The sequence below is a fragment of the Dromiciops gliroides genome, chromosome 1 (assembly GCF_019393635.1).
Source record: "Dromiciops gliroides isolate mDroGli1 chromosome 1, mDroGli1.pri, whole genome shotgun sequence".
In the NCBI taxonomy this organism is placed as follows: Eukaryota; Metazoa; Chordata; class Mammalia; order Microbiotheria; family Microbiotheriidae; genus Dromiciops; species Dromiciops gliroides.
In genome coordinates, this window is record NC_057861.1 from 422,765 (window position 1) to 448,052 (window position 25,288).

Here is a 25,288-nt window from a genome sequence, read left to right on the forward strand (position 1 = left end):
TTTTCCACTCCTGCCCTCGTCTAGTGTCTCTGTTTTTCAAGGGAAACTGAGGCCCCAGTTAGGGCTAGTGACTGATTTGCTCAGACAATACTGATTCTACTATAAGTTAATGGCTGAGGGATGGTCTAGATCCCCTGTCCACCATGAGTTTCAGGGGGCCCTTGGGCCCTTGGAGTCCTTCCCTGAGACAGAGCATGGTGGTGGGAGTGGCATGGATTGACCCAGGCCAAAGACATGGGGCTGGCTTGTGTTGGGGGAGAGGGAGTACCTTGGAGGTGCCCCTGATTTCTCTACTGTACCCTGGAGGCCCTGGACTCCCCTCTTTTTGAGGGGTTCTGGCTGCCTATTTCTTGGCTTTTAATTCCTTCTTTTTTTTTTTTTTTTAGTGAGGCAATTGGGGTTAAGTGACTTGCCCAGGGTCACACAGCTAGTAAGTGTTAAGTGTCTGAGGCCGGATTTGAACTCAGGTCCTCCTGACTCCAGCGCCGGTGCTCTATCCACTGCGCCACCTAGCTGCCCCTGCATTCATTTCGATCTCCGTGTTCTCATTTCTGATTCTGATCATTTGGCTTTCTGCTGGTTCTTTAAAAATCAGATTTTACTAATAGTTTATCAGTAATTTTTGGTTTTCCAAGTTCTTTTATTTATCACTTTGATTGTCCTTCTGTTTTATTGATCTTTCCCATTCTAATAATTTCTGTAGTCTTGCTTTCATTAAAGTTGGTCATTTTCCAATACATGTAACTACATATTCCCCTCCCCTCTGGGTATAATTCATCTTCCCTGTGTCCTTCTCTTCCTAAAATGTGACCTGCAGAATTGAACGCAGTGCTCTCCATCTTAACTCAGTAGGAAAAAAGGCAGTGGGCCTGTCACATCTCATCAGGCCTTGGCCATGTCAGTGTACCCTAAGATCACATTCGTTTCTTTTTTTTTTCTTGAGGGCTAAGTGACTTGCCCAGGGTCACACAGCTAGTAAGTGTCAAGTGTCTGAGGCTGGCTTTGAACTCAGGTCCTCCTGAATCCAGGGCCAGTTCTCTATCCACTGCGCCACCTAGCTGCCCTTCACCACCCCCTTTTAAGAACTCAAACAATTCAGTCTAAGTTCTACATGTGCAGTCGTGCAAAACATTTCCCCATTAGTCAGGTTATGAAAGAAAACAGACAAAAAAAAAACTTCAGAAAAAAGGAACTTTAAAAAAATTTATGCTTCAATCTGTATCCAAATACCTTCAGTTCTTTCTCTGGAGATCAAATGATTTTTTACCGATTACTGACCTAGCCCTGACTTCTTCATATTCCCCAGAGGTGACTCTTCTCGGAGGAGGGACCAGGGTCCCATGTCCCTGGGGTTGGGGAAGGTCAGGGGTCATTCGTTGTTCTCCTGTCCCCCTCCCACTTGGGGAAAGCAGGGGTCTTTTCTGGGGAGGAGCAGGGGGCCATGAGAGGCGCTACCTAGTTCCACAGGTTGGAAGGGGGTGCTCTTGGAGAGAACACCCGCAAAGCCAAAGGGGCGGCGAGGCAGGGCACCTGGGTCCCCCAGAGGACGCCATAGGAGGACCAGCAGCAGTGCAGGCCTGGGGGAGCCACTGATGCGGGGGGGAGCCAGGGCAACGCCTCTGATTGGCTTAAATATCCAGGGTCTAGTGAAGGGAGGGCAAGGAGGGAGGTGTAGAATGCGCAGGCGCCTCTAGAGTGGCCTCCCCCTCCCCATTGGAGAAGAGGGAAACCTTGGCTGACGCTCCGCCCCCTCCCTGATCCAGCCAATGGGCGCCTCCCTAGGTGAGGTAAGAGAGTGCGCAGACTCAGAACTTTCTTCTTACTTCTGTGTTCCTGAGCTGTGGTTTGGGTTCTTGGCTCTTGGTCCTGGCTCGGGAAGGAGGGGAGGAGAGGGGGGCGCCGGGGACCCCCCGCCTGGCCCCCTGCCCTTCCCAGCGTCTCCCCTCCGCTCCTTGGCTATTCTCTGACATGGGGGGAAGCCTCGTGGACCCTGGCGGGGGTGAGTGAGGATGCCCCCCTCCCTTATTTCCCCTTCCCCCTTTCTTTGTGCCCCTTCCCTCCATCCCCGGCTCCTCCTACCCTCCCATCTACCCCTTCTATTCCGCCTCCTCCCCTCCTATCTCCCCCTCCCCTACTCCCCAAATGCCCTGGGGCTCCCCCCTTCTTATTGGGTTTCACACGCCCCTGCCCCCCTGCATTCTTAGGGTTTGTTCCCTCAGGAAAGGACCCCCCCAGCCTCCGCCGAAGGCCCCCTCCTCACCCCCTCCCCCAGGTGTCACTGCCCCTCCCTCCTCATATGACCAGGCATCTCCCAAGACTCCTGGCTGGGGGAGGCGGGGCCGGGACCACCGCAGTCTGGGCTTTTCCTTCTCCTTGGCATCTCTGGCACCTGGAATGCAGTGAAGCATACAGTAGGCGCTTCATCAATGCACGTTGAGTTGCCCCAAGCCCTGGAAATAGAGGAGCTCCTCCTGGTGTCCCCTGGAGCAGGGAGGACTGTGGGCATTTCCAAGGCCCAGGGAGGTCTGGGAGCTGGGAGGGGGCAAGGGCCGACCCCTCCCCACGGCTCCCTTTTCCTTTCTAGCTCAGCCCCCTGAGACCCCACGGGCCTGGGTACAAGTCAGAGCAAGGAGGAGGAAGGAGGGAAGAATGGGCCCCAGGCTCCTGGCCCCCAGAGCCCCCCAGGTAAGCAGCCTTGGCCTCTCCCTGACATGGTGTCACAGGGAGCAGACAGCTCCTCTCTCCAGTGCTCTCTGTCATCAGGGCACCTGGGCCCAGCAGCCACTCAGTCACACAGTCAAGCTGCCTGGCATCCAGGAGGCACTTAATAAATGCTGGTTTCCCCGACCTGACTCAGCAGCTGGGGCAGCCCTGAGAGGAGGCATCTCCTGGGAGACTTTGCCTGAGGTTCCCCATGGTTACTGCTCCCTCCCTCCCTCTCCCCAAATGTCCAGATGCAGTGGCCTCTTCTCAGGCCTCCTCCTCTCTCCCCTGGCTCAGGGTCCTGACCCTGCTCCCTCTTGGGGCCCTCCTCCCTTCTCTGTCTCCTTGGCTGGGTCCCCATCCATGCCATGCCCTCTGGCTGAGAGGCTTGTCCGTGGCTCAGCCTGGCCCTTCTCTCTTCTCTCTCCAAGCTCTGTCCCTCAGGGGTCTCATCCCAGGCTGTGGGTTCCAGTCCTGCAGCTACAACTACAACAATAGGACTTTTTAAGCAGGATGGCCCCTGGGCCTCCCCAGCTCACCATATCCCAGGGCATCTCCCCCAAACCCTCCCTGATTCTGAACCTGGCTCTTCCTGTGGAGGAGACCACCCTCCTCCAGGGGCCCCAGGCTGGCACCCTCACTCTTCCCTGTAACTGCTCCCTCCCTCTCTCTACCAGGGGCTCCCTGTTCTTCCTGGGATCAGAGATAAAACTCTCCCTTTGGCATTCAATTGTAAAAAAAATGTATTTAACTATAACTAATCTGAAAAAATTATAACTGTGGCTATATGATAAACTATATCCATAAGAAAAATTATAGCTATAGCTGAAAAATTATACTTGGGTTGTAAGTCCCATCTGGGTCGCCATTCAAATGTAAAAATATTATTAACTGAGTGGGGACTAAATCTGTGGAATCCTGGCTGGCTATCTAAATGCAAGGGCCGGCATTTGTAGTAAGTGCTCAACTTTCTCTGCACAAGACAATTCATACAGGAATAAAACCTCATGAAGGCATTCTCTCGAAAGTCACATCTTATACGACACTACAGTATTCACACTAGAGGGAAAACTTTTAAGTGCATTGATTGTGGTGAAGCCTTTGAAGTGAGCATTGCACTGATTCGTCATCAGAGAACTCACACTGCAGAGAAATCCTATGTGTGCAATGAATGTGGGAAGACATTCAGATCTCTCTGCACCAGAGAAATCATACAGGAATAAAACCTTATGAGTGCAGTACATTTTTTGCATTCTCTGCAAAATCAAACCTTGCAAAACATTACAGAATTCATACTGGAGAGAGGCCTTTTAAATGCAGTGATTGTGGAAAAGCCTTTTCCCAGAGCACAGCCTTGACAGTACATCAGAGAACTCACACTGGAGAGAAACCCTATGAATGCAATAAATGTAGGAAGGCATTCAGATCAAGCTCCAAACTTTCTTTGCACCAGAGAATTAATACAGGAATAAAGCCTCATGAATGCAGAGTATGTGGAAAGGCATTCTATCAAAAGTCACATAAGACACCGCAACATTCATTCTAGAGGGAAAACTTTTTTTTTTTTTTTGGTGAGGCAATTAGGGTTAAGTGACTTGCCCAGGGTCACACAGCTAGTAATTGTCAAATGTCTGAGGCCAGATTTGCACTCGGGTCCTCCTGACTCCAGGGCTGGTGCTCTATCCACTGGGCCATCTAACTGCCCCAAGGGAAAACTTAAGTGCAGTGATTTTGGTGAAGCCTTTGAACAGAGCACAACACTGACCGGTCATCAGAGAACTCACACGAGATAAATCCTATGAGTGCAATGAATGTGGAAAGACTTTCACTCAGAAAGGTCTTTCATTACATATTAAAAGCATACATGCTAGAGTGAAGTCCTAGGAATGTAATGAATGTGGGAAGCCATTCCCAGAAATCACAGGATTAACCTAACATTATAGAATTTGTGATGATAAGAAACCTCATCATTAAAATCCTGGAAACCATACTTTTATCTGGAAGAGACTTCTTGACAAATTTACTTAATATTGGATAGGAACCATAGACATACAGTGCATGTGGAAAGCCCTTCTCTTAATGGTGGTTAACCATCTCTCTTCAGTAGATGGGTCGCTGACTAGAGATGCAAGTGAGGAATATATTTTCACAAGTAACCAACATGTTCACTTATTTTCTTACCTTGATAATATTTGTTACAAGGGAACTCTTTTTTTTTTTTGAGGGTCTGATTTCTTTATTCTTTTGTTTCTCTCCTAAGCCCCTGTGATTGAAGGGCAGGAAGAGGTGGTCACTATGGGCGCCAGGGACTCAGGGGTCAGAATAGAAAGAGGAAGGAGATCCCCTCAACAACTGTTTACAGTATCCTCCTTCCCTCGACAGAGGCCAGAAAGAAGCACTTATGGAGGTTTGAGCCCCTACCCCCCACTCCAGGGCACCTGAACCCTAGAGCTGCACACTCCCAGAACCCCATGGGGCCAGGACCTTCCCCAGCATCCCAAGGAGTTCCTTTGTCCCATGAGATCTCAGCTGAAAAATGTATGTGTGTGTGTGTGTGCGTGCACGCACATATGAAATCCTATGTGGGTAAAGACAGGAAAAGGGAGGGGGTATGGAGAGGCCTACAAGAAGGGACCTAGCAAAGGCTATAGCTGGGGGGTGGGGAGAGAGCAGAGGAAGCACCATGAGACAGAGGTTTCTAATAAATTACCCTCCATGTGGATGAGATCCCAGGTTTGCACCTCCTTAATTCTCCTGATTCTGCTTATCCACCTGTATGCTGAGGAGAGAGAGAGAGAAAGAAAGACAGAGCAGGCTAGGCAGACAGCTCCCTGAGCAGACAGACAGGTGCAGAGATAGACAGATGGCCATGCAGGTGGAGAGATGGACAGACAGGCCAGCCAGAAAGAAGGGTAAGAGGCCAGGTAAAGGGGGCTGGGCTATGTGGCTAGCAGTGCCCTCCCCTCCCCCCAATCAGTAGGGGCAGGGTCGGGACTGGCCTAGGCCCTTATGACAGCCCATTCAGGAAATCCAGGAGTCCAGAGTGCCATTCCTCTGGCTTGTCCAGGTAGCAGGGGTGTCCTGCGCCCACCATCACCATCACCTGGTGGTTAGGCAGCTGTTGCAGGTGCTTGAGGCTTGACTCCCCCATGGGATCTTGGTCTCCATACACGATCAGAGTGGGGGTCTTCACACGGCCATAGTCAGCAGGGCTGACTTTATCTGTGCAGATTGGGGCGACGGGCACGTAGCCACAGAGCTGGGAGTTAGGTGCTGTGAGGAAGGGCAGTGAATACATTCCACTTAGAGATGGGCTGACCAGGGCCGTGGGCCCTAGCTCCAGAGCCTCCAACACAGCCTGCAGAAAGCTGCTGGGAGCCAGCTCCCCAATGGGTGTGGGGGCAGATGCCTCCTTGGAGTGGCCTAGACCTGGCAGATCAATGCCCACGGCCCGGTGGCCAGCCTGGGCCAGTTTGTCCAGTGTGCCCAGCTTGAGCCAAGTCTCAGAGGAGAAGCGGATGCCATGGAGGAGGAGCACAGAGAGGCCAGGGGTCTGCCCACCAGCAGGCCGAGCCTCCCGGTAGAAGAGCTTCTGTCCCTGCACCAGTATGGTGCCTTCGCTGGACTGTACACTGGTCATGTTTCACCTCCAGTCCTGGGCCTGCCCCGGGGCACACAGAGCACAGGTGTGTGAGGGGCACAGCCCGAGAGCTGAGTTCCTGGGAGGAGCTGGTGGACTCAGAGGGATCAGTGCAGACGGGCCAGGGCCAGGGTCTACAAGGGAACTCTTGATTGGGAAGGGGAGATTCTGTAGTGACAGCAATGTATCCAAAAAGCAAAGGGACCATTAATAAAAGGAAACCTGTAAGCACAGAACTTCCTAAATATCTTACTGCTTCCAATGTGAAAGAGGAATGAAGGGGAGACAATAGCATAGTAAAGAAGATGAGATTAGAACAGTTTAGTTGCTGCTTGATTAGTTATGTATGGTTTAATTGTAGCTTGGAAAGTGGTCAGCATTCAAATACTTAAGGGATTTGTGCTGAACATTTTTATACCTGTAGAGATAATCTGTAAAACACTTTGTAAATTTTTCTGTCATTGAATAGATTGTTTTAAAATTTTTATTTTTTCCATTAACAGATATTTTTCTTTCCTTCCCATCTTTAGCACATCCCCCCCACAATTGAAAAAGAAAACCCCCCAAATTCTTGTAACAAACTGCATAGTTCATGCCTCAAAGCATTCATATTTCTGCCCCTTGAACCCTGCAACTTTCTGCCAAGAGAAAGGAAGCATGTTTTATCATTAATCCTCTGCAATTATGGTGGTCACTGCACTCATCAGAATTCTTACATCTTTCAGAATTATTTTTCTTTATGATGTTTTTATTGTATACATTATTCTGCTGGTTGTGCTTAAATCACTTTCTGTCAGTTTATTAAAATCTGCTTATCAGGGCATAGATCCAAATTGCTTTCCAGAATCACTAACCCTATTCACAGCTCCATCAGTGGTGCATTTATATGCTCGAACATCTGTCATTTTCCTTTTTGTCAACTTTGCCAATCCAATGGGTATGAGGTAGAGCCTCAGTTCCTTTAATTTGGCTTTCTCTATTAAATATTTGTAGCATTTCACCCCAACATGGCGGTTTATAGTTTGAATTACTTCATTTGAAAACTACCTCTTCGTACCCTTTGACCATTTGTGAACTAGGGAATGACTTTTAAAATAAACAATTTTATTTAGAGGATTGAGTTCCAAATTTGGTCCCTCCTGTCTTTCCTGCCCTCTCCCCTCCCTGAGGCAGTAAGCAATCAGATAGGTAATACTTGTGCAATTATTTTTTTTGTTTGTTTTTGTGGGGAAATGGGGGTTAAGTGACTTGCCCAGGGTCACACAGCTAGTTAGTGTTAAGTGTCTGAGGCAGGATTTGAACTCAGGTACTCCTAAATCCCTGGCTGCTGCTTTATCCAGTGCGCCACCTAGATGCCCCACATGTGCAATTATGTAAAACATTACCATATTAGTCATTTTCTACAAAAATACTTGAATAAAAGAAAAAATATAAGAGAGTGAAAATAGCATGCTTCCTTCTGTGTTTCAGTCCATATCATTTCTTTTTTTGGAGGTGAATTGTATATTTCATCATTAGTCCTTTGGAATTTGAGAGTCAATCACTCTCACTTAATTCAATCAGTTTAATCTCCAGGTGGGCCTTTGAGTATCTTCTAAATCCCATTATTTTATCACACTGCTTGTCATTTTTTAGTTCAGCCATTCCACAGTTCATGGACATTCCTTTGATTTATAGTTGTTAGCCACCAAAAAAAAAAGCTGCTAGAAATCTTTTTGTACAAATAATTCTTTTTTTCTTTTCTTGGGGATGTCTTTCAAATATAAACCTAGCAGTGGTATTGCTGGATCAAAGGGTATGCACAGTTTTGTAGCCCTTTGGGCATACTTCCAAAATTGCTCTCCAGAAGGATTGGATCTATTCATAACTCCAACAATGGATTAGTGTCCCAGTTTTCCCATATCTCCTCCAACATCCAACATTTTCCCTTTTTGTTTTATTTGCCACTCTGATACTTATGAGGGGATACCTCAGAATTGTTTTAATTTGCATTTCTCTGATCAATAGTGGTTTAGAGGATTTTTTTCATGTAACTGTAGATTGCTTTGATTTTTTTCTTTTCAATTTCCTTTGCTTTTTAAAAATCTTAATAAGTTTCTAGTTACATGTAAAGCTTGTTTTCAACATTTGTTTTTATCATATTTTGATTTTCAAATTTGTCTGTCTCCCTTCCATTCCCCATCCCCAAGCTGTGATTTGTCTGAAAACTTGCTTGTTCAAATCCTTTGATCATTTATCAAGTAGGGAATGACTTGTATTTTTATAAATTTGACTCAGTTCTCTATATATTTGAGAAATGAGGCCTTTATCACAGATACTTGTTTCAGTACTTCCCAGTTTTCTGCTTCCCTTATAATCTTGGTTACATTAGTTTTCTTTGGGCAAAAACGTTTAAATTTCATATCATTAAAATGATCTATTTTACATTTTATATCACTGTCTACATCTTTGGTTCTACATTCTTCCTCTATCCATAAATCTGACAGATTCCATGCTCTCTTAATTTGCTTATTGTACCACCCTTTATGTGTAAATCATGTACCCATTTTGACCTCCTTTTACTAAGCAGAATGAGATGTTCTATACCTTTTTTCTTCCATGCTATTTTCTAGTTTTCCCAGCAGTTTTTGTTTCAAGAACTTTGTGGGGGCAAAATTTATTATGTAGGGAGTTAATTGGGTGACTTGCCTTAATATTGGGGTTCAGAAAATAATGAGGGACCTCTAGGTCTGAAACTTGCTCCCCTCCAAACTGCCATTTTAAAATATTTCTCCCAGGCCAATAAGAAGGGAGCTTAACAGCCTCTTTTCCACAAACAAATCAGGTTTTATTAATGGGAATAAAATACACAGCAAAGGTGAAATTAATAAAATCAAAGATGAGGGAATAAGGAAAAAGACAAATGGATAACCCCCCTAACTATAACAAAAAGCCCATATAATCCCCAAACTCGCTTCCAGCTCAGCTAATTGCAAAGAGCCAGGCTTATGAACTCACCACCTGGGGTCCATAGCTTCAATGGGAAACAGCTATGCAGCCAGGGCCCCCGAGGACAAACTGCCAGGAAAAATCTCTATCTCGTCCGCTCCTGCCAGCTCACCCGCCAAGGAAGAGACTAGGACCAGAAAGAGACTGAGCTCCCCTCAGCAAGCATTTACTCTCCCTCCCCCAGAAGGGGAGGTCCTTCAAACTGCCTGTGGAGAGTGGTTTCTCCTGCTGACATCAGCAGCATATGTCATTGGCACAGGCCAGGTGTGGCCCATCCCAATCAGTCTGCCAAATTCCATTATTTTACCACATTCCCCACTTTGTTTCTTTGAGGAACATGGAGTGTTTCCTTGATAAAACAGTAAAAAAATAACAACATAATACCCTATGCTAACAAACAATATGTTAATAACAATATAGAAAAGGGAGAAAGGGGAAATTTTATCCAGAGGGTTAGTCCCTCATGAACCTGTGCTTTGACACTGTCTACAGAGGGAGGGTCTCTGCAGAGAATACATATTACAAATGATGTATATAATAACAGAAGGAAAAAAACCCTGTTCATTTAAAGTCTTTGAAATTGTGATGTTTAAAATCTAAATGTGTGGTCACCTTAAATTAAAAGCTTTAGCACCAGCCTTTGGGCATTAAGCGCTGAAATAGTAGGCATAAGGAACAGTGAACAAATTGAGGGAAATTTAAATATCTAGCATATTTGGAGAATAGGCAGCAGTCATATTGTAGTCCTTCAAGTATCTGCTAAATCCCATTATTTTACAAAATCTTGTCTTCTTTGAGTGTTGAGATATCATCAGGGAAACTGGACTCTGGTCTTGACTGATTGTCTCTGGATTCTTTTACTTCTTTAGCTTTTGAACTGCTGGATTTTCACTAATCCTTAGTATAGCATTGTCAGTGATCAAATTAAACAGAGTTCTTCAAAATATAATTCATTTAAACTTGTTATATACAGCATATTACACACACACCCCTTTTGGAGGACTTATGCCCATATAATACAGAGTTGAGGTAGTTATGCAATCTATAACACTTGTTACCACCATGCGTCTGGATCAAGGCCAAATTTAGTAATGTGTCCATGATGACACCTGAAAATATGGAAAGGTAACCATACCACATCTCATGGTTCCGAGACATCCAGTAATTGTGCTAGGCCCCAGGTAGATGGATTCTGACCATGCCATCAGACTGAGTGAAAGAAAAAGAAAAGAAGTTAAGTTAAACCAGGTATATATGTTAGAGCTTTTGTGACACCAGGCTATTTTTGGAGGGAGAGAGGAAGAAACTGGACTATGTCCAGCAGTTGTCTACATAGTCACCATCATAAGCAAACTGTGGAGTACCTGAACATATTTGGCCATTTTCTCAGCCTCCATCAGGGCTGGTGGTCCGCTCCCAGATGGCTCCCTTTCTGGTCCAAGTACTGCTATGAATGGTAAGGGCACCAAGGTCAAAGTGCTTTTGTGCTTGCTCTCAAGGTGCCAAAACCTCACAAGATTCTCCTTGTAATTTGTTGGTTTTTTTTCTACAAGGTTACCACTGCATTTTTTTTTTTAATCTTGTGTCCTCTTTTACATAGAAATCAGGCTTGTTGTATTTACAGGTTCTTTTAAATTAGATGACAGGCTAAGAGCCCCCCTAGGCACTGAGAACCCTCTCTTTAATTCAATGAATCATCTTCACTGCTCTACCCAGGACATTCTTAAGGGAAATGGCCACTTAAAAAAACTCCACGTATAATGCAGTGAAGTACTAGGAAGATTTGGTTCCACTGCCTTGATTGGCTAAAGCACCAGAAGTTTTACCTGCTATTGATTCTGCACCATCACTGCAAATGCCAACATATTTGTTGCAGAATAAACCATGGGATGCCCAAAAGGCTATAAAACTGTGCATACCCTTTGTTGTTTGTTTTTGGGTTTTTGTTTTGTTTTGTTTTGGCAGGGCATTGGGGGTTAAGTGACTTGCCCAGGGTCACACAGATAGTAAGTGTCAAGTGTCTGAGGCTGGATTTTAACTCAGGTACTCCTGCATCCAGGGCCAGCGTTTTAACCACTACACCATCTAGCTGCCCCTGTGCATACCCTTTGTTTGGTTTTTTGGGGGGGTTTTTGCAGGCAGTGGGGTTTTAAGTGACTTACCCAGGGTCACACAGCTAGTAAGTGTCAAGTGTCTGAGGTCAGATTTGAACTCAGGTACTCCTAAATCTAGGGCCGGTGCTTTATCTACTGTGCCACCTAGCTGCCCCCCTGTGCATACCATTTGACCCAGCAATACTTTTACTAGGTCTATATCCCAAAGAGATCATGAAAAAGGGGAAAGGACCCATATGTACAAAAATATTTATAGTTCCTCTTTTCTAGTGGCAAAGAATTGGAAATTGAGGAAATACCCATCATTTGGGGAATGGCTAAGAAGTTATGGTATATGAATGTAATGGAATACTATGGTGCTGTAAGAAACGATGAGCAACAGGATGAGGTAGAGCCAAGACTGAAGAGCAAAGGCAGTGGTTTGCCTGAGCTCTCCCCAAGACCCTTTCACATACCTTCAAATAGTGCCATAAGACAACTCTTGGAGCAGCAGAACCCACAAAAGGATGGAGTGAAATCGTTTTCCAGCCAAAGACCACATAGAGGGTTGGCAGGAAAGGTCTGTTGTACTGGGGTGAGAGTGGAGTACAGGTCAGCTGAGGCTGTCCCAGAGCAGACCCAACCACTTTAGTAAAGTCTCTCTTTCCAGGCAAGGGCATCTCTAAGACCATCCAAGATGTCTGCAATTCCTGTGCCCTCTGCACCCAAACTAATCCCATTGGGACCCTCAAACCTCCCCTCTCCTAAAGCCAATCCAAAGACATGGGAACTACCAGGGGAAGATAGGCAGATTTTATTCACTTACCACCTTACAAAATGGATAGGGTCCTTTGTAGATACTTTGACTGGATGGGCAGAAGCCTTTCTCAGCAAAACAGAAAAGGGCAGAATGTAATAAAAGCCCTTCTCATGTAATAATTCCTACCTTTGGTGTTCCCAAGTCATTCCAGGCTGATGATGGTCCTGGCTTCGTCTCTAAGCCACGTGGTGAATGGTCACCAGACCCTCAGATTGTGCCAATCAAATCCTTCCTAAACTTTTATGGGAAGACTGGCAAGAACCTCAATAGCCAGCCCGGCCAGGGAGCCTAGCATTTCTGAAAACCAACTGGTGCCCAGCGAGTCCTCCTGTTCTGTGGAAAGCACATAGGAAAGGGTGAGCTGGTAGACTTCAGAGAAACCTACAGAGACTTGCATGAACTGATGCTGAGTGAAGTGAGCAGACCAGAGCACTGTACACAGGAACAGCAACACTATATAATGAGCAACTACTATAGACTTGGCTCTTCTCAGCAATACAATAATCCAAGACAATACCCAAAGACTCACGGTGGAAAAAATTTAACACATCCAGAAAAAGAACTATGGCAGCTGAATGCAGATCGAGGCAGACTATTTTCACTTTTGTTGTTTTTTTCTCATGGTTTGCCCCTTTTGTTCTAATTCTCTTTTGCAACATAACGTGGAAATGTTTAATATGATTGTACATAGATAACTAGATAAATATGCATATAAAATTTATTGATGGATCAGGAGAAAGGTAACTTGCTTTTGTCCCTTTCTCCTCAACAACTTTGAAGGAAGCTTGAAATTCTCAGAGGGAAAGGGAGGAGAGTGTTTCAGGCATGGGGAGTAGGTGAGATACACATGTCCTCTAGGGTACTATGTCTTGGAGGGGGTTCCAACTACTGACAGAGGGTGAGATTGCATTGACCTGAAATTAAAGAATAACAGGGTGTTCTTTGCGAAGCCTTCTGGGAAGTGAACTGAGGTACTGGGGAGGTTGGTGTCTGTGTGTGTGTGTGTGTGTGTGTGTGTGTGTGTGTGTGGTATTTGACTGTCTGGGTATGACAGATGAGACTGGTGTTTATCATGTCTCCAATCAATAGAAATGGAGATGAAAACCACACCTATTTGAAAGAGCCTTTGCCCTCAGTAGGTCTCTCTTTCACTGGATCCTGATATCATGCTAGAGCTCATTTTAACATGGCCTCCCCTCAGGTCACATCAACCAATGAAACTGAATGAATCTAGCCAATTAGCTTTGATCAGTGTGCAAGAGCCACCTCTACTGGAAGGGAAGAAGAGAGACAAGGAGGGGAACACCATTCTGGGTCCCATGCTAGGTGGGGAAGGTTGTCCACTTTGTGAGAGTGAGGAGAACATCCTCTTTAGGGGTGAGAGATGAATGCACCGAGAGAGATGGAAAGGAAGAGGTGGAATGGAGTAAAGTACCTCATACAAAAAAAGCTTATACAGTGCAGGGGAAGATGGGGGAGGTGCTGGAGAGTGAGGGAACCTTACTCTCATCAGAATTGGCTCAGAGGGAATAACATACACATTCAATTGGGTATAGGAATCTTACCCTGCAGGAAAATAGGAGGGAAATGGGAAGGGGGGTGGGGGGGCGGGTGTGACAGAAGGTAGGGCAGATTGAGGGAGAGGGCAGTCAGAAGCAAAACACATTTGAGGAGGGACAGGATGAAAGGAGATAGAGATTTATAAGAATCCAAGTCATTCCCCAATTGAGAAATGGTCAAAGGATATGAACAGGCAGTTTTCTGATGAAGAAATCAAAGCTATCTATTGACTTAAGAAAGAATGCTCTTAAATCACTATTGATTAGAGAGATGCAAATTAAAACAACACTGAGGTACCACCTGATGCCTATCAGATTGGCTAATATGACAAAAAAGGAAAATAAATGTTGGGGCAGCTATGGGAAAATTGAAACACTAATGCATTGTTGGTGGAGCTGTGAACTGATCCAACCATTCTGGAGAGCAATCTGAAATTAGGCCCAAAGGGGTATAAAGTTGTGCATGCCCTTTGACCCAGCAATACCACTCTTGGGTCTTTTTCCCAAAGAAATCATGGAAAGGGGAAAGGGACCCACATGTACAAAAATATTTATAGCTAGCTGCTGTTTTTGTGGTGGCAAGGAATTGGAAATTGAGGGGTTGCCCATCTACTGGGGAATGGCTGAACAAGTTGTGGTATATGAATGTAATGGAATTCTATTGTGCTGTAAGAAACAATGAGCAGGAGGAGTTCAGAGAAACCTGGAAGGACTTGTATAAACTGATGATGAGTGAAATGAGCAGAACCAGAAGAACATTGTACACAGTATTATCAACATTGTGTGTTGATCAACTGTGATGGACTAGATTCTTCTCACCAATGCAATGGTACAGGAGAGTTCCAGGGGACTCATGATGGAAGGGGATCTCCAAATTCAGAAAAATAAAAGAACTATGGAGTATAGATGCTCATTGAACCATAATATTTCTTTAGTTTATGGTGCTCTTGTTTTTCTATTTTGAAGTTTTTCCTCATTGTTCTGATTCTTCTCTTATAACATGACTAATGCAGAAATATGTTTAATGTTACTATATATATATATGTATATATATATATGTATGTGTATATATATATATATAAAACACATATCAGATTACCTGCTGTCTAGGGGAGGGGGGAGGGAGGGAGAAAAATCTGCTTTAGGTGGCATGAAGTATATTTTAGTTTATTAGGGGACCAGTGGCCAGAGTCTGGGTCTTTTGATCCCTAAACTTTGAGAGATTTGCCATTAATCCTTTACCTTATGTGTCCCAAAGATTTAACTTCTTGTGAACTCTGGAGTAGAGTGTGCCAAGGAGTTTACACAGGAGGAGACCCCACCTTCTCCCTCTATTTCGTCTACCCCAACTACAGAAGAAAATCCACTTTTAAAGGAGACAGAGAGCAGCTAGGTGGCGCAGTGGATAGAGCACTGACCCTGGATTCAGGAGGACCTGAGTTCAAATCCAGCCTCAGACACTTAACACTAGCTGTGTGACCCTGGGCAAGTCACTTAACCCCAATTGCCTCACCAAAAAGAAAGAAAGAAAGGAGGTAGTGAAGTGCCAAAACCCAACTGACATCCCAAGAATCATCTGAGAAAAGACTTCCAAAGACTTAAATGGGCATTTTCCTGTTTTCCTTTTTCTATTGTATACATTATTTGTAATATCCACCTACTGAAGGGGACTGCCTCTTTTCTTCTCTTTTCATTCCCCTTGACATTGTTAGTCATCACAGAACCCTTTATAAGTCTTTGTAATATTATTGCTTCATTTAAGGAAACCATGTTTCTTAACAAAGCACAGGGGGGTTGTGAACAAATAACGGGTTTTGGGATGCCCAGAGGCCCCCATTTGAGGAATTAATATTAAGATTAATTGGTTTGGGGGCAGAGCCAAGATGGCGGGGGAAAGATATTAAACCCACAGGGCTCCTGAAAGAATCACCCCAAAAATAGCAATAAAAGAACCCTTGGGGCAGAAAAACACACAAAAATATAGGCTAAGAATTTTCTCTACCTATAGATAAATTTCAGGGGGCTGTGCTGGGCCACCAATAAAGCCTAACCCCAAAATCTGGCCGACACCAGACACTCGCCATAGGAATTTGCCCCAGTACCTCTGCATCAGCTGCAGCAGTGGAGTCTTCTGGAACTGAGCGCGTGGTCGGACCGAACGGCTGGCCAGGGTCGGGGGTGGGTGTAAGTGCAGGGGTACCAGTGGGCTGGAGGGAAGGATTCGACTGTCCCACCCCAGTGGGGTACTCCAGTGGGTAGAGTAATATATTTTTGCCCTGAGGGGAGGGGGGAAGGGAGAAAAAGGAAGAGGGTAAGAAGAGAAGGAGGAAAGGGCAGATTGGGGGAGAAAGCAGTAAAAAGCAAAACACTTTCAAAGAAGATGAAGATGTTCTGCATTACTGCACCAGTATGACATATGGAATTTCTTGATCTCATAGGGAGGGTTGGAGGAGGGAGGGAGGAAGAAAAATTTAGAAAACAGAATTAGCTCGGGGACACTTATCTCATTGGAGTGGGCTCATGGAGGGAATAACTTTCATACCCAATTGGGAGGAGTAATCTATTTAACCCTAAAGGAAAGTAGGAGGGGAAGAAGATAAGGAAGGAAGGGTGAAAAAAGGGAGTGCAGAGCTAGGGAGAGTATAGTCAGAAGTAAAACACTTCTGAGGAGGAATAGGTAAAAAGAAGATACAGTAAATGTCATTTGAAGGGAGTGGGATGGAGGGAAATAGTTATGATGATTGATTATAATGGCAAAACATATGGTACCTACTTTGCTGGGCTTTTATGAAGAAAATTCTCTGTCAAGCTTAAGGTACTATATACAGGTTATGATGAACAGGATACTATCAGGAAAACCTGGAAAGACCTACATGAACTGAAGCAGAGTGAAATGTACTGTATACAAAATAATGGCAATAGTGGGGTACGATCTGCTGGGAAGCATGTGGTTATTTTCAGCAAGGCAATGATCCAATATAACCCTGAAAGACTTATGAAGATTGCAGCCCATCTACAGAGAAAGAACTGATAGCATCTGAAAAAAGATGGAAACACATTTAAAAAAAATTTTTTCTTTTCCTCTTTGACAATTCCTTAATATGAAGTTTTGGGTTTTTTGACTGTTTTCTCTCACAACTAGCTAATATGGGAATTTTTCCATGACTACTCATGTATAACTTATTTTGAATTGCTTGAGTTCTTGTGGGAGGGGGCTGTGAATGGAGGGGTGAAAAGAAGTTGGAACACAAAGTTTTTTAAAAATTGATGTTAAAATTTTGTTTTTACATATATTTTGGAAAATAAAATTCTATTTAAAAAACAAACAAACAAAAAAGATTAATTGGTTTTGGGCAGCTAGGTGGCGCAGTGGATAGAGCAGGGCCCCCTAGTCAGGAGTACCTGAGTTCAAATCCGGCCTCAGACACTTAACACTTACTAGCTGTATGACCCTGGGCAAGACACTTAACCCCAATTGCCTCACTAAAAACAAACAAAAAGGGGCAGTGAGGTGGTGCAGTGGATAAAGCACAGCCCCCTAGTCAGGAGTACCTGAGTTCAAATCTGGCCTCAGACACTTAACACTTACTAGCTGTGTGACCCTGAGCAAGTCACTTAACCCCAATTGCCTCATTAAAAACAAACAAAATAACAAAACAAAGACAAAATTTGGGAAACTGAGTCACTGAGTATTGAAAAAAAAAAGGATTAATTGGATTAACCTTGCTGGTGAAATCACTTAAAACCACACCTACCTGAAAGCCTTGCCCTCAGAGTGTGTGTTCTTTGAATTCTGACCTCAGCAAGGTCTGCTCATGGACCACCCTCAAGTCTAGTAAACCAGTAGATTAGAAGGATGCTAGCCCATTAGCTTGGAGTTGTATGGAAGGACCGTCTCTGCTTCAGAGTGGGAGGGAGGTAGTGAGGCTCTCAGATGGGCTCATGGTGGAGGACATGGAAGAAGGAGGCCAGGTGGAGCTCTCTCTCCTCTGGGCTAGATAGGCCTGCTTAACTTGCTGAGCCAAGTGATCTCTCTCGACTAATATTTGGCATGCTTTCATAAATGTGTAATGCCCCAAAATGGTGCTAAAGCTTCTAATTTATAAGTAGCAATTTTCCCTAACCTTGGGACAGAAATAAGGTGCCCACATGTAATTTTAAATGCCACAGGTCACAGCTGCCTGACCTACATATCTCACCCCGGTATCAGATGGAGGTAGAGCTCTAGGTCTGGGGTCAATGGGGCACTGCCGGGTCTCTTCGATCTGGGATCCCAAGCCCCTCCTGCCTCCTGGGTCTCTGCAGGAGGATGGGGGAGGGGCATGAGGGCAACAGGAAGGGGGGGGGGTCAAGTCCCCTTCCTGTTCAGACCAAGTTCACTTCCAAGCCTGACCCTCTCTGCTGCCCTCCCGTTCTGGTTAGAGTCTCTCCCCAGAGGACAGGGCCTTTGTAAGTGCTCAGAGACTTCAAGCTCTGTAATTCCATGTTGCCCAGTGTCCATCCTAGGAGGAAAATGGCAAAGACAATGTCTCCCTCACTCTGAGATCCTTCTCCCTCCCCAGGTCAGCTTGCAGATAACCAAAGGCTATTCCAAGAGAGAGCCTGGAGCCAGAGAGAATGGTCCCTGGGACCCAGACACCCTCATCCCAGGTGAGAGTAGCCCATCCACAGAGCTGACCAGCCTCAGCAAAGGTGGAATCCAACAGAGCCCAGGAAGCTTTACCCTGTTAGACACAGGCTGTCCTCTGCAGTGCTGTCAGCAGAGCAGACATGGTCCCCCTGGATCTGCTCATTTCCTTCTGCCTCAGACCACCCCAGTCTTCCCTGGTCTCTCTGAATCATGCCTCTTTTGTTATTCTTAGGTCAAGTCAGTGAGCATTTAGACAGTGGCTCCTGTGCCAAGCACTGTGCCAAATACTAGGGATGCAAAGGGAGGCTTAAACAGTAACAGGCCCTGCCCTGGAGGGGTTTATTGTCTACTTGGGAGATGACATGGAAGCAGCTGGGTGCACACAAGGTGTCTCCACCATATAGATGGGAGGCCCCCTCAGAGGGAAGGCTCTAGCAGTGTCAGGGACCAGGAAAAGCTTTTCAGAAGGTGAGGGTTTTGCTGAGATGTGAAGGAAGCCAGTGTTGGGGGGACTTGTGACCTGGATCTGTGGATTAGCTCACCCAAAGAATTTCAGGCTCTTCACGAATCTTGTGGTAAAATAGAAAATGATTTGTTTCTTTTCACCTCAGTCCAATTTTGTCCATGGTTTTGAGGATATATGCAAGGAGGGAGGGTCACAGGGAATGCTTTCTCCTTGTCCCTTATCATGGGGGTTGGGCCAGAGCTCAGGGAGTGAGGACCACACCTTTCTCCAAGTGGGTGCCAACAAGAAGCTGAGAGTTTCTCAAATCAGGGAGTCATCTGACTGTAGAGAAAAGAGAATCCAGAAGTAGCCTGGCTATGCAAACCTGAGACAGTGGGAGCTGTTTACCAAGAGTGAGGTTCCTAGCAGGAGAAAACACAGTGTACACCCCACCTGGGAAACTAAGAGCCAAATGAGCAGCCCTCCTTTTTACCTGTCTGATGACTTTTCCTGGGTTTTGGCACCATGAGTGTTGGGGGACTTGTGACCTAGATTGGGGGAGAGGGCTAGCTCACCCAAAGCATTGGAGCCTCATCACAAAAGTTTTTTTTTCTCTTTAAGTAGTAAACATTTTTCTTTACAGGTTTGGGTTCTAATATTTATCCCTCCTTCCCTCCCCTCTTTGAGGTGGTAAGCAATCAGGTATAGGTTATACATGTACAATTATATAAACCATTACCATATTACTCATTGTATAAGAAAACTGAATAAAAGAAAAAACTGAAAGAAAGTGGAAAATCACCTTCTTCTTTGCTTCATCGCTCTCAGTTGTTTCTCTGGAGGAGGAGAGTATGCTGCATCATGAGTCCTTGGGATTGGCCTGGATCATTGTGTTGTTGAGAATACTTTAGTCTTTCACAATTCTTCATCAAAGAATATTGCTGTATCTGTTACTCAGATGAGTGTGATTGGGTCATCAGTGTTCAAGAAGCATTTCTGAAGCCCCATCTCTGGGCCAGGCCCTGGGTTAAGGCCTGGGGAGTTAAGCACAGGGCAGTCTTTCTTCTGGTGTATTTAAGGAGTTTTCATTTTCATGGGGAAGCCAACAGAAAAAGGAACCAATTTTTGGCAAAAGACACCACACACTGGGACATGGGGAAGTCAGTCATTAGTCCCAAAGTAGTGCACCCAGGGAAGAAATAGGGAGATGGTGAGCTGACCCTCCCAATCTGTGGAGGTTTGGAGTACATGGCCTCCCCTCATGGTGGAGAAGGGAGAATGAGAGAGGAGGGAGAATGAAAAAGATGTGGAAGATCTTCTGAAAAAACAAGTTAGGGATTTAATGGATTTAAAGAGGGACTGGATAGATTAATGGGTTTTCCATTAATTATCAATCTATAAAAGGGTGGCGTTCCTACAGGATTGTTCATAACTGGTGTGAACAACTATGTCACAGGACTCCGCCTGAAAAGGAAAATTGGTAATTTTGTGGGCAAGCTAAAAAATGGTTAAAGACGCTTCCTTAATTGCTCTAGTTTTCAATAATAGAAAGAAAGGAAACAATGGGAAATGTAGGTTCCAAGTAGGACATAAATTACATATATTTTTGGCTGTTTTCTTTGTGGGTCAAGTAGGGTTAAGTGACTTGCCTAGGGTCACACAGCTAGTAAGTGTCAAGAGTCTGAGGCTGGAGTTGAATCAGGTCCTCCTGACTCCAGGGCTGGTGCTCTATCAACTGTGCCACAATTACGTATTTTGAGGAAAAAATTAAAATGGCAAAAAGCACAAATATATGTTTATCTGTGTGAAAAAGAATTGCAGCGTACAATGATGCAAGACAGTCCCAAAGGACTAAGGATAAAGCAGTACTCTCCACCTCAAAAGAAACTGACTGAATCATATTGATTGAACAGAGACTGAAAAATGCTATTTTTCACTTTCATTTTCTTTTCATTCATGTTTTCTTTTTTTTTTCTTTTTCTCTTTTTAGCATGGCAATGAGGGTTAAGTGACTTGCCTAGGGTCACACAGCTAGTAAGTGTCAAGTGCCTGAGGCCAAATTTGAACTCAGGTCCTCCTGAATCCAGGGCTGGTGCATAATCCACTGGGCCACCTAGCTGACCCTATTCCTGTTTTCTTATACAAAATGACTAACATGGTAATCCTTTACATGATTGCACATGTATAACCTATATCTGATGGCTTGCTTCCTCAGGGAGGGAGGGAAGCAAGGAGGGGAAGAACTTGGAACTCAGATGTTTAAATAAAGATGCTAAGCTCCACGATAATAAGCTCCATTAAATAAATAATTAAACAAATAGAAATTGAAAAATTTAGGTTGAATAAGTAAATATTTTATTTTAATAAGGATTATTTAAGAAGAAAAAAAAAGGATTGTTCCAAAATAACAGAACCTCAAAGAGTGGATCATAACATTCTGATTGACATGGAAGAGCATCAAAAACCAGGTGCATTGGCCAAACTCAGGTTCTGAAAGTAGCCAATTGGAAAAACAGATGGCCCTGCCCAAGTATCAAAGGATTTGCAGATTGAGTTGCTCTCATGTTATTAATCAGTCTGCTTCTCAACTCTTTGTCTTGACTTTTGGTCCCAAATGTTTTATAGCTTTAGGGGCATGTTGAGATCATTTGTTTTTCTTAAACAAATTGTCAGTGTCTTATGGATTGGCGCCATCTCCAAACCCAGTCAATAAAAAATTATTTTTAATGGATGAATGATTTCTACTTTCCCCATTATAGTTATTTTTAATTCTGTATAACTAAATATTAAAATGAAAGAATATATTCCATTACCTACTGAAAGCAGTCATAAAGCAAAGACATAAGATGTTTTTGGCTATGACACATCATACCCCGTGTTACCCTACACCCTCAGTATTACAATAGATAACTTTTCTTCACTATTCTGGAAACATTCCCCTAACTCTCTCTTCACAGACCACAAGATGTATGTGTGTATGTGTGTGTGTGTATGCATACACAGACATATATGTATATAGGGGCAATGAAGGTTAAGTGACTTAGTGTCACACAGCTAGTAAGTGTCAAGTTCTGGGGCCAGATTTGAACCCAGGTCCTCCTGAATCCTGGGCCAGTGCTCTATCCATTGTGCTACCTAGCTGCCCTGTAAGCAATATTTCTTAAGAATCCCCTTCATAGGGGGGCAGCTAAGTGGCACAGTGGATAAAGCACTGGCCATTATTCAGCAGGATCTGAGTTCAAATCTAGCCAGAAACACTTGACACTTACTTGCTGTTTCACCCTGGGCAAGTCACTTAACCCTCATTGCACTGCAAAAAAGGGGGGAAAATCCCCTTCATAATTGTGTAGGACATTATTTTAGCATTTTAGGAAATTAACTAGGGTTTTTTTCTTTCCTCTCTTCTCAGTGATGACTAGTAATGTGTTTCACCCCAGAGGATGCAGCATTTGATAATTTCTCACAACCTTTTTATAAAATTTCTTGACACTCCCTTTGTGACATGTAACATCCCTTCTGGTGAGGACAAACTTCATATCACCTTGCTTTCTTCTCCATAGACTCTCATACCTCACTCTTAGAGCCCATACCTTCTGTCTGAGTCTATGGGGAGAAGCATTTAATAGTAAGACACTTCTCCAACTTTTATTATTCCAAATTCCAAAATGATTCTCACTTCAAATACAAAATGTTTTTCTCAATATTGCATTGGACTCTTATGGGATATGGTCTCAAGTGCTGTCTCTGACCCTCATCAAGATTATAGGAGTTTGGGGCAAATCCCTTCTGGGCTACAGTTTCTTTCTCTAAGTTGATGAAGGTTGGACTAGATGAATTCTGCAGTCTTTTTCAGCTCTAAGTCATGTGACTTTTGATGGTTTAGGAGTTGGTGACATTCAAGGATGTGGCTGTGGAATTCACCAAGGAGGAGTGGCACCTCTTGGACCATTCTCAGAAAGAGTTGTACAAGGAGGTCATGCTGGAGAATGCCCAGAACCTGCTCTCTGTGGGTAAGGACCTTTGCCTCTGGTGACTCTGAGCTACTAACATGGTAACTCATTGCTCCTCATCCTGCCAAGGCATAGTGAGTTCATCCTGATTCTTTGTTCTTTTGTTCCCTCAAATTCCCATCCAAATGTTGGGAAAAGAAGAGAAAGGAATAAGCATTCATACATACTGGCTTTATATCCAGCACTAGACAAAGTGTATTCTACTTATTCTCATTTAATCTTCACAACATCCCTATGATTTTCCTACCATTGTCATCCCCATTTCATAGTTGAGGGAACTGAGGCAAGCAGAGGTTATGTAAATTGTCCAGGAGGGCATAGCTACCATGTGTCTGACACTGGTTTGAAATGGTCTTTCTGACTCCAGGCCCAGGCCTGGTACCACTGCACTACCAGCAGCCTCCAATTTCTAGGTACTGGAAGGTAGGCACTGTGTGCCCATCCTTCTGGGAAAGAGGTGAATAAAGGTGAAGGTTTCTGATTCCAAATGGGCTGTGTGATGTCTGCCCACCTCCAAAGATCCCAGCATTCAATACCATGGGAAACAGCCTGTCATCTTTGCTTCCATGTCTCCTTTCCCTAAAGAGGAGTAACTTGTATATTTCTCTCTATCCTCATCCCTTCCTTATTCTATATTCCCAGGAATTCCAGTTTCAAGAGAAGATTTGAGCTCCCCTTTCCAGGAAGGGGAACTAGCAGGGATGGCAGAACAAAAAGGTCCAAGGAACTCCTGCCCAAGTGAGTGACGTAAAAGCATGTGTCTGAGGGCTGTTATCATGAGAGGTCTCTAAGTGTTGTGGTCAAGGGAGGGCTAGACTTGAGGGCAGGAAGGTCTGATTTGGAATTTGTTTTTAGACACATTTCATCAGTGGGATCCTAGGCAAGTGACTGATCCTCTGAGCCCCAGTTTCCTCTTCTGTAATACAGGGGAGCAGGTCAGACTCCTTGGCCTTTCAGTAGCCTTGTAGAGATAAAACTTTGATTCTACAAAAAGTCATCCTTTTGAGGTTTGAGGCATAGAACTCTCCTGAAAGCCTCTAAAGTGGGCTGAGGGTGTCCAAGATGAATTCTTTCCTAGTCTTTTTGTTTGTTTGTTTGTTTTGTTTTGTTTTTTGCAGGCAATGAGGGTTAAGTGACTTGCCCAGGGTCACACAGCTAGTAAGTGTCAAGTGTCTGAGGCCTGATTTGAACTCAGGTACTCCTGAATCTAGGGCCAGTGCTTTAACCACTGCACCATCTAGCTGCTCCTCTTTCCTAGTCTTTATTCCAGTCAATAAACATTAAGCACCTAGTCTGTTCCAGACACTATGCTAAGCACCAGGAATACCAAGAATGGCAAAGGATAAGCCTTGCTCTCAAGGAGTTCAGTCTAATGTGGAAGCCAACATGTAAACAATCATCTACAAACCCACTATATTCAGGATAAATTGGAGCTAATGGAGAGAGGGAAGGCTGCAAGGGTAAGGAAGATTGGAGAAGCCTTACAGTCGAAGGAGGAATTTTAGGCAGCACCTCGGGGCAGCCAGAGAGAACATGGAGTCAGGAGATGTTGCCCATTTTAGAGGCTTTCAGGAGTGTTCTATGCCTCAAAGCTCAAAAGGATGACTTCTTATAGCACCAAAGTTCTATCACTACAAGGCTACTTAAAGGCCAAGGAGTTTGACCTGCTCCCCTGTATTACAGAAGAGGAAACTGGGGCTCAGAAACAAAGAAACCTGTACCACTGATTCTCACACATGTGGAGGGAAAGGAAGGTGAACAAGGACTGGGAAGGGAGGAGAGGGGCTGATCATCAAGGGCTTTCACAGCCAAGCAGAGGACTTTCTATTTGATCCTGGTAATAGGGAGTCGAGAGAAAGAGGCTTTATTGAGTGGGCAGTGACAGGATCAGAGGTGTCCTGGAGTAGATGAATGTGACAGTGGGTGGGGGATTACGTGGATTGGTGAGAGACTTGGAGCATCGATGGCGAGCAAAAGTCTTTTCCCTTTAAATAGCATCATTTTATGCCTAACGATGATCATTGGGCATCACTACACAATGAACCATATTAATGCTTCAAACATGCATCTCTACATATTGGAAACAAACCTTGGCAGGTTTTTCCTGCATAAAATGCCATTAAATAATTTGGAATAGACATTTTATTGAATGTTTTGAGTTCCAAATGGTACCCCTCCATCCCTACCCCTTTTTCCTTACCCCTTTCCAGAGGGAGAAAGCAATCGGATATATGTTATCCGTGTGCAATTATGTAAAACATTACCATATTAGCCATTTTGTATAAGAAAACTCAAAACAAAAAAAATGAAAGAGTTAAATGTAACCTGCTTCAGTCTGTGTTCACTCACTATCAGTTCTATCTTTGGAGGTGGAGAGTATGCCTCATCATTAGTCAGTCC

At 44.4% G+C, this 25,288-nt stretch overlaps 2 protein-coding genes across 4 annotated transcripts in view; one reads left to right on the forward strand and one right to left on the reverse strand.

Moving 5' to 3' along the window:
- Window positions 1–1,839: 1,839 nt before the first annotated feature.
- LOC122736260 (zinc finger protein 345-like) overlaps window positions 1,840–25,288 on the forward strand; it is a 30,587-nt gene continuing 7,138 nt past the window's right edge. The window contains exons 1-5 of one of the 3 annotated variants that reach the window (XM_043978397.1): window positions 1,928–1,999; window positions 2,590–2,685; window positions 18,366–18,453; window positions 22,762–22,888; window positions 23,531–23,626. In XM_043978397.1, coding sequence (XP_043834332.1) covers window positions 18,421–18,453; window positions 22,762–22,888; window positions 23,531–23,626 — 256 coding nt within the window. In that variant the 5' untranslated portion in view covers window positions 1,928–1,999; window positions 2,590–2,685; window positions 18,366–18,420. Of the gene's footprint in view, window positions 2,000–2,584; window positions 2,686–18,365; window positions 18,454–22,761; window positions 22,889–23,530; window positions 23,627–25,288 lie in introns of all 3 variants that reach the window. The other 2 variants (XM_043978394.1, XM_043978396.1) reach the window with 2 other exon arrangements.
- On the reverse strand, window positions 5,255–6,458 carry LOC122736261 (protein ABHD14B-like). The gene has a single exon (XM_043978398.1). The coding sequence runs from the start codon at window positions 6,341–6,343 to the stop codon at window positions 5,711–5,713; it is 633 nt and encodes a 210-aa protein (XP_043834333.1). The 5' UTR covers window positions 6,344–6,458; the 3' UTR covers window positions 5,255–5,710.

Bases quoted from the DNA above. Each gene is read 5' to 3' on its own strand.
- LOC122736261 (XM_043978398.1), bottom strand. From the start codon at position 6,343: ATGACCAGTGTACAGTCCAGCGAAGGCACCATACTGGTGCAGGGACAG.